The following is a 13,342-nucleotide window of genomic DNA, read 5'->3' on the forward strand; positions in this document are numbered from 1 at the left end:
TTTTAAAATGTCTAATTACTAACTCTTCAGGTATAAGTGTTGTTGTTTGCCATGTTATAGTTTTGATGGTATCAAGCTTCGTTGCTTGGTAATTTAGAGTTAATTGCCCCTGATCTGTTTGCTTGAATACATCCCATGTTGTCAACTGGTAGGTCAAAAGTTCTCAGGGTTGCTGAGCCCTAGCCTGGTATGGCATATGTCTTAAACTGTACTTTACCTGGGTAATGAGATGCAAAGCTCCTGGATGTGATAGTTGTGTAATTCTGAGTCCTGTGACTGCTTACATCACACAGTAATGTGGCTACCACCTCTCCTTTGCTCTAGCCATCCCTCAGGTGAGTAGGCAGTGCTTATTCATCCCTGGTGCAAGTTTGGAGGTCAGAGGATAACTTGTAGGAGTCAGTTCTCTTTTTCCACTATGTGAGACCTGGTGATTGAACTCAGGTTGTTGGGCTTAGCAGCAAGTAGCCCTCTTGTCTTTCCATTTATGGTCTATTACATTTTCCTCTTCCCCCACCATGAATGTGTCTTTATTAAATTTCAAAATATTTGTCCTATAATATATGTTTGAACAGGAACATGAGATTTCAACATAGGCTCAATTTATCTTGAAATAATATACTTCTGATTCTTTCACCTTTTTATATATAATCTATATCTTGTTTGCTTGCTCATTTCTTTTTTGCTGTGCAGAATGAGATGGTTGGAGTAGACTTTTTTAAAGTACACAGTTTGTTTTATATGGTTATCAAGATTATTCTAAAGAATTCAGAGACACTCAACACCCCCTTTTGTCTTGCACTGACAATTCTCTCATCACTATACTCTCTTACTAATTTAAAAAGACATAGAACTCAGGAGCAGTTGATCTTTACTTCACAGAAAAACAACTGAATCAGAAAAGGGCGGTTGGTCAATGGTGAGCTGAAGAGTGACATGGAGTATCTGGGTTCAGTATCAAGGTCACCAAGCTCCTTGTAGCATGACCTTGCTACCAAGTTATCCTGGGCTTTGTGACTGAATTAGATTTGTAGAACACAATGACAAGAAAAATGTTACTCATGAAGATGGGAATCTATATTTTTATCTTGGGAAAGTTTATACTTTTTTAATAGTTAAAACACTATTAGGTATGAGTATGAATATTTGTATTATTATTTCAAGGTGTTTTTATTGCTATTAGACTTTTGAAGTTGAAGTAACTTGTTACAGTGGTTTCTTTACTGTTCCTGCACTAAGAAGTTTTTATTTTATAGAATGGGAAAGTTTTTGTTTGTTTTTTGTTTTGTTTTATATTTTGTAATTCAGGTACAGGAAATAAAGAAGAGGGATGGTACAGACTATGATGTTCTCTTTGTTGTGGATAATCCATGACTCACAGGTGCCTCGTGGAAAGCTAGCTCTGGGTCAACACATCCAAATTCACTCTATTTTTTTTTTTTTTTTTTTTGGTTTTTCGAGACAGAGTTTCTCTGTAGTTTTAGAGCCTGACCTGGAACTAGCTCTTGTAGACCAGGCTGGCCTCGAACTCACAGAGATCCGCCTGCCTCTGCCTCTGCCTCCCGAGTGCTGGGATTAAAGGTGGGCACCATCACTGCCTGGCCAAGCATTTAATTCTTAAAACTGGTGAGAATTTGAGTTTAAGGACTACAATATTTTAAAAATCACATGCCTGAAACAGTCATTCTCAAATTTTTCAGTTTTTAGCTCTAACTTAGTTGCTTTAGTGGACTTGTGTTTATGAAATAATGTACCGATTTATTGAAAAATGCAGGACTATCATTGTCAGCTGGAACGTCTGTCACTAGTCATGACTTTGTAGAAACTGAAATTTTAGGTTGATTTAACAAATCTAAAAAATTAAAAATAAGAGATTAGGTGTCTTTCCTCTAGAAAGTAATTCTAAATATTGAAACAATTTGCTGATGTATAGCCAGTTCTCATATTTCACATTTTGCTGGTAATCTTTCATCAGAGGAAGGCAGGCCTTCTTGGCTCCTCAGTTTAATAAATATATCACGGAGTCTGTTGCTTACCCAACCTGCTGATCTGATTTGTGGATATTTCTTCTTGTATAGAAATACAACCTGTGCTGCCCAGATTCTCTGCAAAGCTGACTTCGGCTTCAGAGGAGGGTGACCATTCTCAAGACACATCAGGCGTAACACCCTTCCAGATGACTTTTAAGGCAAGTTTTGTTGTGGTTCTATACACTCTGATTATTTGACTTAGTTTTACACAATTACAATTACAGGAAAGAAAGCCTGGTTCCATCGTAGTTTGAAGGTACAGTAAAATAAAGATGCTTTGTAGACATTAGATGACCTAGGAGCTCCCAAAATGCTAATGTCTAGTTCCTACTGAGAGGCTTATATTTAATTGACCTTGGGAACTCACTAGTCTGGGCGTCCACACAAAATACCATAGACGAGGTAGGTGGCTTAAGCAACAAAGATCTATTTGCTCACAGTTCTGGAGGCTGAAAGTCCAAGACCAAGATGACATTTGGGTTAGGTGTAATGTTTGTGTCTGTAATCCCTGTACACTGGAGACTAAGACGCTGGGATCAACTGAGTTCTGGAGAGAGGGTGTTCTGAGGGGGTGGAGTACCTTCAGGATTGCTGTCTGGAGAGCCTGTTCCTGGCTTGCCGACTGTTTTCTTGTCACTCAGTTCTTACATGGCCTTTCCTCAGTGTGTAATAGAGAGATGTCTCTTATTTGTTTAAAAAAAAATCCCTTCACTGACTCTTTAAGGTGCTATGTCTAAAAATAGTCACCATGGCAACTAGGGCCTTGGAAGATGGAGCAGGAAGAGATCAGTTCAACGGCATCCTCAGCAGCACCCTCAGCAGCATAGCACATTCTAGTCTGGCTGGAGCTGTATAAGAACTGGTTCCAAAAACAAACAAAAACCAAAATTTTCCAGGAAGCACCTTCCGTGTTTGAATAACTGCAAATGCCTCCTGGGAGGCGCAGGCACAGCTTCAGGATACCCTGACTGTGCCTTATCTTCTTTAGGGGAGTGCAAAGTAAACAATCTGGAACAATTAATGGTTAGTCAGCTCTGAAACTGCTGATGCCAAGAAGCAATAAAAAGGTGATTCCGGTGAACCGAGGAAAGCAGTGCAAAGAACTGAGAGCATGTGATTCAGCCAGTTTGAGCAAATAACTCACATGACTGACATTTACAAATATTTAAGTCTCTGACATCTATGAAATAGGATTATCACCCCACTTTACAGATGACAGAATTTAGATGCAGAGAATTGGGTTGACTTTCCTGGTGTCATGTGAAAGTGAAAGAATTAGAACTTAAACTGTCTGATTCATATAGGTCAATGCTAGTTCAATATTTATTCACTTAGAAGGCAGTGTCTGTTCATATTAGTCACACTGAGCTAGGTCTTATGGGTACACATTCCTCTGGAGGTGTTATTTGATCATTAGGAACTTGGAATATAAAGGAAAGACACACATGTCAGCAAACATTACAAAACATTGTGATATACGCCAGAATAAGGTAAGCACTGAGGGAATCCCAACCACAAGAGATTCGGGTCTAGAGGTCTTGATATTGGAAAGCAGATTTGAATTTAGTTCAGATGAACGCTGGAACAAGAGGTTATAACACTTGGAAGAATTAGATAATAAAGTTTTTTTTTTTTCTATTACAAAACTGTTTCCCTAAGAAAATAAAAGTATGATTAAATCAAATATTTAGAGTACATATACAATATTTAGAGTATATATAATTTCCTTATCAAGGAAGCCACTGGTAATATTATTGGTGTGTATTTTTTCCAGTTAGAGTGAGGCATTTTGGTTTAAAACGTGGTTCTGAACCTGTAGGTTGTGACCCCTTTGAGTCAAATGACTCTTTCACAGGGAGAGCATGTCAGATACTTATATTACAATTCATAACAATAGCAAAATCACAGTTAGGATGTAGGAACGAAATAATTTCATCGCTTGGGGTCACCACAACATGAGGAAAGGTGGCTGAGAACCACTGGTTTAAAGTTTCCGGAATAAGTTCTAAGATATAACTATGGAAATAGCTAAAAATTAGTGGAAATTGAGGTCACAGTCATTGAGAGGCCAGGGAATTAAGACTGAGTTGTTGTTTAGTGTGATCATCTTGATAGGCAAATAGAACTGTTTTGCTCTTCTGTTCTGTTCTATGCTTGGGGTTGAGCCCAGGGCCTCAAGCATGCTGGATGAGCAGTCTGTGTCACTGCACTCCTGGGTCCTCGGTCGTGTACATGGATGTGAAAGTCAGGCTTTGAAGTACGGAGGGGTCTGTGCGCTTCATTTTCATTGCATCTCTTTATCTCTAGTATCTTATAGCTATTTAAGAGATATTTAAGTGAAGACAGTTATAGGAAAGTGCCTAAGATTTGATTTTAGGTGTGGTGTGGTGTGTGGGGGGGGATGGGGGGTCAAGTAGCAAGATTTCCAGCAAACTCTAGTTGAGACATCTGTGAAAAGACTATACGAAATGTTTTATTTAACTTGATTGTATGAGGAAAAGTAGTCTCTGAGAACTGCCTTGTGTAGAAGAGATAGTGACTTTGATCTTTATATGACTCCCTGGGTAACACCCCTTTCCAAAGCAGTATGATTTCCAATAAGAAATGTATCCAGAGTCGGCAGTGGTGGTGTATGTTCTTAATCCCAGAACTTTGGAGGCAGAGTCAAGCAGATCTGATCTCTGTGACTTTGAGGCCCAGCTGGTCTACGTAGTAAGTTCTACGACTGCCAGGACTATGTAGAGAGATCCAGACTCAAAAAAACCCTTTATCCAGTTTTATACTTATTTTGCAATCATACTAAATGATAAAATGGATGGAGATATGCATGTGTACAAACACATATACACAAACATCTGTATACTTATACCTTTACATCTATCTTGTCTGTCTGACTATCTTACCTACACCTACCAAAAAGAGAGAGAAGAGAGAGAAACTGATACTTCTGGAAAATAGTCCAAAATATGACTGCATTAGTTCATGTTTGAAAATAAACTTCTAGCTGGGCGTGGTGGTGCACACCTTTAATCTCAGCACTTGGGAGGCAGAGGCAGGCAGGTCACTGAGTTTGAGGCCAGCCTGATCTACAGAGTGAGTTCCAGGACAGCTAGGGCTACACAGAGAAATCCTGTCTCAAAAACCAAAACCAAACACTAAGAGAGACTTACATAGATCTAATCTACATGGGAAGTAAAAAGTAGAAAAAGACAAGATATCCTGAGTAAATTGGGAGCTTGGGGACCTTGGGGGAGGAGGGAAGAGGCAGGGAGGGGAGCAGAGAAAAATGTAGAGCTCAATAAAAATTTTAAAAAAACCAAACCAAAATAAACAGACACAAAACCAAATAAATAAATAAACAAACTTCTAAATAGGGCACACGAAGTCCCACCCCTCCCCAAGGATCTGTAAGCAGTTAATGGTGGCTGGGTAAGTGAGAGAAACATGTTCTTTAGTTGTAGATCCACTGGTATGTTCTCATGTTTCTTTATATAACTGTTATAAACTCATTGGTTCACTTTTTTTTTAAAAGACATGAACATTGAAGGGGGACTAGGGGAGGGAAGAAGGATGGAAAAGGGAAGGGACTCAAAGGAAGAGAAGAGATGGTAATGGAGATGACTATGATCAAGATACACCATGTACCTATATGAAGATGTCCTAGGGAAACCCATCAGTATGAATAATTAATATATGCCAGTAAAGAACTTTTTTTTCCTTTTGGTTTTTTGAGACAGGGTTTCTCTGTGGCCTTGGAGCCTGTGTACACACACACACACACACACACACACACACACACACACACACACATATATATAGTCTCATGTAGCACAAACTGGCCTCAATTTTGAGGATGATCTTAAACTTCGGATCCTCTTGCCCCCACCTTCCCAGCATTGGGATTACAGAAGTGTGCTACTATGCTAAACATTGGTTTCTGTTCCCCAGGACTGGAATTATTTGTTTTTCATAATGGCCTTTAAGTAATGTCACCGCTTCTGACAGACCTGGGGTTCTGACACACATGTGTAAAAGGCTTTATTATCTCTCTGTTCTTGTCTCCTCCTGATTAGGATAATGGGGATATTTCTTGTCTAACTTGATTTCTGAGAAGATTTATGGCCATCTGATTAGAAGGAATTATATTCTTCACTTTTTCAAGTTGTTTCTCATTTTCCTGGATCATGACTTTCAGTTCACACATGAACTTGGCACAACTCTGCAAATCCTTCTTTCCGTCAGTGTTCACCAGAACAGTATATTTATCTCCAGGCATAGAAATCTTCAGGACATTAAATGTCTTTTCAGAATCATTCACCAAGCTGCCTTGGCCACACTGGCCTGTAGTAAGCCCAGTTGCTCCATCACTGGGGGTTTCTCAGAGTAGTCACCCTGGAGTGGAGGGTCTCATTCCAGATATTCAAGGAATTTGCAATAGTCTTTTGGTTTCAGGGTATGATCTATCCCAAAGCTACCCAGTGTATGACTTTTTGGCTCAAAGCAAGTTCACTTTCTACACATCTTAGGATCTTTCACCAACGACAGCAGAGAGCGACCCCGCTTACAACCAGCTTTTAAAAGTAACAATCTACTATTCTCTGCTAACCTGATGGAACTTCCTTGGTGTTTTAATCTGATTTAGATGCAGGTCATGTTTTGTTTATCTTTAGATTACGAAACTTTTTACGTTGTCATATGAGTTACTTATTTCTCCTAGAACTATGAACCTTTCTAATTTGTAGGTTGTTTTATTTCTATAGACCCACATATGCAAATAAGTTATATTAGTGTTTTGTGAGTGAATAAATAAATGTAATATTAAGTAGTCACATGTAGGCATTGCTTGTCATTTTTCATGAAAAATTAGTGGAGTATATGATAAGAGAAAAGGGTAGATTATTGAATCTACTCTGAAAGGAAAAAGGGAGGATATAGATATGATAAGATAAAAAGGTAGATTATTGAGTCTACTTTTAAAAAGCAACTATTAGTCTAAAATATTTTACATTAGATTAGACCTTTGTATATTGTATACAAATTATGTATATTGATACAAATTTGAGATTAATTTTGTTAGAATATAATATACATATATTTCTACTCTCGTTCAAGGTATTGTACCTATACAGCTCATTTAACAATGCAATTCAAATTACCAACTGTTTAGGATAATAAGGAAATGAAGTCACCTATTACAATTAAACTTGTCCCATTAGGTATGTTTTCAAAGTCAAAAGAGATAGATAGGGGCTGGAGAGATGGCTCAGAGGTTGAGAGCACTGGCTGCTCTTCCAGAGGACCTGAGTTCAATTCCCAGCACCCACATGGTGGCTCACAACCACCTGTGATGAGATCTGGTGCCCTCTTCTCGTGGGCAGGGATACATGCAGACAGGACACTATACATCACTAATAAATAAATTTTTTTAAAAAAGAGATAGATAGATAGATAGATACATCATCTTCAAACACTTCAGAGATCTACAGAATATGGCAATTAAGGTGTTTTAATAACCTAGGTTCTTCTTTTTATGACAATGAAACATGTCTGCTCCTGGCAGCACCAATCTACTTCAGAGAAGATAATGGGCATGGAAGAAACTCCACACGGAGTTTACTTTCTTTGTTGCAAAAGTAAGCCACTGGGCAAGAAAATGCCCTTGCCTTGACTGCTGACAGCATACTGTCCTAATTGGACAATCAGGACACAAAAGAGAGTGACTACAAAACCTTGTCCAGACAAGGCGGACAGTGCTTTAAAAATTCTGCTTCCTAGAAAAATCTGTCAAATATTCTAGGCCTTTAAGCTGAAGATGGATGCTTCAGTATTGCAGAGGAACCTTGGGAGATTGTCCAGGCAGCCAGCTGTTTCTGTCATTTCTCACATTTTTTGGAAGTTGCTTGCTAGCACTCCCTGCTTACTCAGTTAATATTATTTCTTTCTCGGGTCTCTGAGGGAGTTGAAGAAGAGGTAGGTATAGTTATAGTCTTCCTTGTTTACCAGACTCAGAAAAGAATCTAATTAAAGAGGTATACAGTGTATAAAGTTGAAAGATATTAAAAGATAGTTTTGGATGGTAATGCAAATTAGGGTAAAAAGTGAATTAGGTACAACACTTGGACTTACCAAGATAAGATATATAATGGAGTATTTTCTCTGAATTTGTCAAATGCAAATGGACTAGACATTGTTGATGTACTTATTGCCTGTATATATTATATTTGGTTATTATATTTATTGTATATAGTTTTCCTTATATTAGTTATAGCCTTTTTTAAATTTTAGACAAAAAAGGGGAAATGGACTGATACTTTGTTTGTGTTTTTAACAAATAAAGCTTGCCTGAAAATCAGAGCGCAAAGCTAAGCTACTGGAGGCCAGGCAGTGGTGGCACTCATTTTTAATCCCAAGACTCCGGAGACAGAGGCTACCATGGGTTACACAAGATTGAATATGTTTAAAAGAGAAACAGAGTTCACACAAAGGTGATCCCAGCACTTGGGATTCCATGTCTTTAATCCCATCACTAGGGAGGTAGAAACAGGAGTGCTATGACTGGGCAGAACGAGGAATATAAGGAGGGAGGAGACAGGAGCTCAATACAGTCTGAGGATGCAGTCTGGAGGTACAGTTTGTGCATACAGTCTGAGGACAGGATTGCCCCTTGGTCTGAGCATTGGTAGAGGTAAAAAACTCTCTCTAGTGACTGACTGTTCTCTAATCTCTCAGGTTCCACTCCCTAATATCTGACTCTGGGTTTTTATTATTAAGAATAATTAGAATTTGAGCTACATTTGGTGCCAGACTGCAGGGAGTCAGTTACAGGTTTGAATCCCAGTGATGTCATTTGTCTGCCTATGAACTTCAACAAATATATTAACTTAGAGTTTTATGATCTTCTTTATAAAGTGGAAATATTCCTGCTTCCTCTTAACTCTTGGCCTGTAGCGTGTATTGAGTAAATGGTAGACATCATCATTAATTGTAGCCTCTTTTTTTAGATCTGTTTGATGAACTTTCTTTACTTATTTAGTTACTTTACTGTTAGATGTAATCAGCCTGCTTTGTGATACACCCTGTAATTACCAAGGTTCAAAGATTTGAAACTGTTTCAAGAACTTGCTTTTGAAGTGTCAAGTACAGAAAATGATTTTAAAATACAATTGCTTGTCTACCACTTAAACATTCTATACTAAACATTTTTTTTTTCGAGACAGGGTTTCCCTGTGTATCTCTGACTGTCCTGAAGCATGCTCTGTAGACTAGGCTGGCCCCAATCTCACAGAGATCTTCCTGCCTCCGACTCATGGGTGCTGGGATTAAAGGTGTGTGCCACCGTCATCCAGCTCTAACAAGCATTTTAAATGAAGGATGTGACTACAATATGTATTCTGCAGAACTGCAGTTTCTATTTAATCAACTCTGCCTATAAGTGTGAAAAATCCTAGACTTCCTAGTACTGGGTGAGGGGTTACTTACAGGAACAGAAATTACCCCAAAACAGCTGCATCACCAAAGCCCACCCCAGCATGGTTGACACCTCACAGAAGCTGGAAACCTGGAACTCACTGCACAGTCGTTGCTTAACAGGTGGCTCAGTTATCCTAAACCTCTCCCAGGCAGTTCACCTGGCTTCAGTTTCTTGCAGGATGCTTGGTTGGTCTCAGACTCTTCCAGGTGGCTGGGGTTGTCTGAGAGTGGCTCTCAACTATCTTTGTCTATTTGGGGGAGAAAGAAGTCTAGTGCATCTGGTCAGTTTCAGGGACTTCCTGGAGCTATTTTGAGCTGTCTGGAGCTTCCTGTACAATCTTATGCCTTGCAGTCTCAGTCTCCAGGAAACTGCTATTGAAAATCCATCCTCATGTTTACAAGACACCAAGTTTACTGATTACCCATATCTCCCCAGCCCTTCCTTCAGCTTCTTAATACAGATTATCCCAAAGCACATTAGACACCAAAGACAGAATTACTTTTCTCATCACCAGTCTTAATTACTTCAGATATGTTCCAAAAAGTGGTTTTGACATTGTGAGTGTACATTAATATTTTATTCATTTGTCTCTTGAAGTTACATGAAGTAGGTTTTCTACCTGTATCAATTCCCTATATTCCATTTTTGTACATTTCTCATTTTCCAAGTCATTTCCCCATGGATATCCCAAAACTATCCTTAATGTTTACTTTTTAAAAATTCTTCTCTTGTGTATTACATCTTGACCTCAGTTTCTCCTTCCACTCCTCCCAGTCCTCCTCACACCTTTCCCTCTTCCCCAGATCCACTCCTCTTCCTCCTGTTTCCCTTCAAAAAAGAGCAGGCCTCCCAGAGATATCAACCAAGTATTACATAACAAGTTACAAGACAAGGAACAAACCCTTATATCAAGGCTGAACAAGACAACCCAGTAGGAGGAAAGGGGTCCCAAGTGTGGGCAAAAGAGTCAAAGACATCTCCCACTCCCACTGAAAGGGCCTATGTAGGCACAAGACACCCCAAGATCAAGTTCTCAGCACAAAGGAGATTTGCCCCAGAAGGACAAAAGGCAGAGAATAAGAGACAATGACAGGAGATAGGATGAGGGAGAAGAGAAAGGGATGTTTGCCCAGAGGGACAAAGGACTCTGGACAGAAGAGAGACTGCACAGCCCATAAGCAGATGGCAGTTCATAAAGGGAAATTAGTTGGTTAATTTTGATTGGGCATGTTAATTCAAGTAGCCAAAGGGGGTTTTTGATTGCTGGGCTTCAGTACTTTGGTAGCTGGACCTTAGTAGTCAGCCTCAGGAGGAGAAAGTAGCCAAATAAGGGAATGAACTTTGGTGGCTAGCTTTAGGAATGTAATCTAATGGTTTAGCAAGGCAGAAGAGAAAGAAAGGTAAGGCCTGCCAGAGCCATATTTACCATGTCTGGGCCTATTAGAACACTTCACCTACTGTTAGGAGTCCCATAATAACACCAAGCTATATAACCATAACATATATGCAGAGGACTTCGCTCAAACCCATACAGGGTCAGTGATTGTTGCTTCTGTCTCTACGAGTCCCTGTGAACCTTGACCCTGATTAATTGACTCTGTGGGTTGTGTTCTCACATGTCCTTGACCCTTCTGGCTCCTATAATCCTTCCTCCCTCTCTTCTGTGGCGTTCCCCTTGTTCTCCCTAATGTTTGACTGTGAATCTCTGCACCTGCTTTCATTAGTTGCTGGATGACACCTCTCTGATGACAACTGGGCTAGGCACTGATCTATGAGTATAGCAGAAAATCATTAGAAATAATTTTATTGACTTTTTTGCCAGTAGTGTTTGGTTCTATCTTGAATATCTGTACTGCCCAGTCTCTGATTCTAGGCCATTCAGGCAGTGTCAAGCATGGCTGTCAGGTTGTGCCAGTCACTGGTTGGACACTCCAAGTTCTGTGCCACCATTACCCTTGTACACCTTACAGGCAGGACAGATTGTACGTCAAAGGTTTTGTGACTGTGTTGATGTCCCACTTCCACTGCCAAGAATCTTGCCTAATTATAGAAGCTGGCTGGTTAGGCTCCGTATTCCCCATTGCTAGGAGCTTCGCTAGGGTCACTCTCTAGGTTTCAGGGAGTTTCCACTAGGTTTCTATATCACCCCCCCAGTTCTAGTCATCTCTTCCTCCCCACAGGCCTGATCCCTCCTGTCTCCTTCCATCCTCACCTGCCTCCAGTCTGCCTAAAAAGTCTATTCTATTTCCCCTTCTCAGGGGCCCCTTTGAGCCCTCCTTGTTATTTAGCCTCTCTGGGTCTGTGGATTGCAGCATGATTATCCTTTACTTAACAGCTAGAGTCCACTTATAAATGAATACATACCATGTTTGTCTTTTTTGGATCTTGAGTACCTCATTTAGGATGATTTTTTTCCTAGTTCCATCCATTTGCCTGCAAATTTCATGATATCGTTGGAGTTTTTTTTAGATTTATTTATTTATTATGTATACAGTGTTCTGTCTGCATTATGCCTGCACACCAGAAGAGGGTACCAGACCTCATTATAGATGGTTGTGATCCACCATGTTGTTGTTGGAAGTTGAACTCAAGACCTCTGGAAGAGTAATCAATGCTCTTTACCTCTGAGCCGTCTCTCCAGCACGATATCATTGTTTTTAACAGCTGAGTAATACTCCATTGTGTAAATTATCACTTTTTTTTATTCATTCTTTGAGGGACATCTAGGGTTTTTTCCAGTTTCTGGCTATTATAAATAAAACTGCTATGAACATAGTCAAGCAAGTGTCCTTGTGGTAGGATGGAGCATGCTTTGGGTATATGCCCAAGAGTGATATGGCTGGGTCTTGAGGTAGATCCATTCCCAATTTTCTGAGGAACCACCATGTTGATTTCCATAGTGGCTGTGTAAGTTTGCACTCCCACCAGTAATAAAGGAGTGATTTCCCTTGCTCCATATCCTTGCCAGCATGAGCCATCTCTTGTGTTTTTTATTTTAGCCATCTGACAGGTGTAAGATGGAATCTCAGTAGTTTTGATTTGTATTTCCCTAACGGTTAAGGATGTTGAATATTTCTTTATTTCTCATCCATTTGAGATCCTTCTGTTGAGAACTCTGTTTAGATTTGTACCCCAGTTTTGAATTGGATTATTTGCTTTTTTGACATCTAGTTTCTTGAGTTCTTTATGTATACTGTTTGTGGAGTTGGTGAAAACCTTTTACCATTCTGTAGGCTCCCATTTTGATCTATTGATAGTGTCTTTTACTTTACAGAAGCTTTTCAATTTCAGTCCCATTTACAGTTGTTGATCTTAGTGCCTTCACAGTTGTTGTTCTATTTAGGAAGTTGTCTCCTGTGGTAGTGTGTTCAAGGTTATTCCCCAGTTTTTCTTCTATAAGGTTCAGTATATCTGGTTTTATGTTGATCCACTTGGACTTGAGTTTTTACAGGGTTATAGACATGGATCTATTTACATTCTTCTGTGGATCTATTTGTATTTTTATTTATGCTGACTACCAGTTAGACCAGCACCATTTGTTGAAAATGCTTTCTTTTTCCATTTTGTATTTCTGGCTTCTTTATCAAAAATCAGGTGTGCATGGGTGTGTGGATTTACATATGGGTCTTTGATTCAATTTTATTGACCAACTTGTCTGTTTGCATGCTAATATTATATGGCTTTTATTGTTATAGCCCTGTAGTATAGCTTGAAATCATGGATGGTGATACCTCTGGAAGTTCTTTTATTGTAAAGGATTGTTTTAGTTATTCTGGGTTTTGGTTTTTTTTTTTCATATGAAGTTGAGTATTATTCTTTCAAGGTCTGTAAAGAATTGGGT

General features: G+C 39.3%; 1 protein-coding gene across 2 annotated transcripts in view; it reads left to right on the plus strand.

Annotated features, from left to right (window-relative positions):
• Top6bl (TOP6B like initiator of meiotic double strand breaks) overlaps positions 1–13,342 on the plus strand; it is an 87,546-nt gene that overhangs the window by 29,900 nt on the left and 44,304 nt on the right. For both annotated transcript variants that reach the window (XM_048458527.3, XM_085693492.2), the window contains exon 4: positions 2,079–2,188. In XM_048458527.3, the coding sequence (XP_048314484.3) occupies positions 2,079–2,188 (110 nt within the window). The remainder of the gene's footprint in view (positions 1–2,078; positions 2,189–13,342) is intronic.

Source organism: Myodes glareolus, chromosome 7 (genome assembly GCF_982192425.1).
Source record: "Myodes glareolus chromosome 7, mMyoGla1.1, whole genome shotgun sequence".
In the NCBI taxonomy this organism is placed as follows: Eukaryota; Metazoa; Chordata; class Mammalia; order Rodentia; family Cricetidae; genus Myodes; species Myodes glareolus.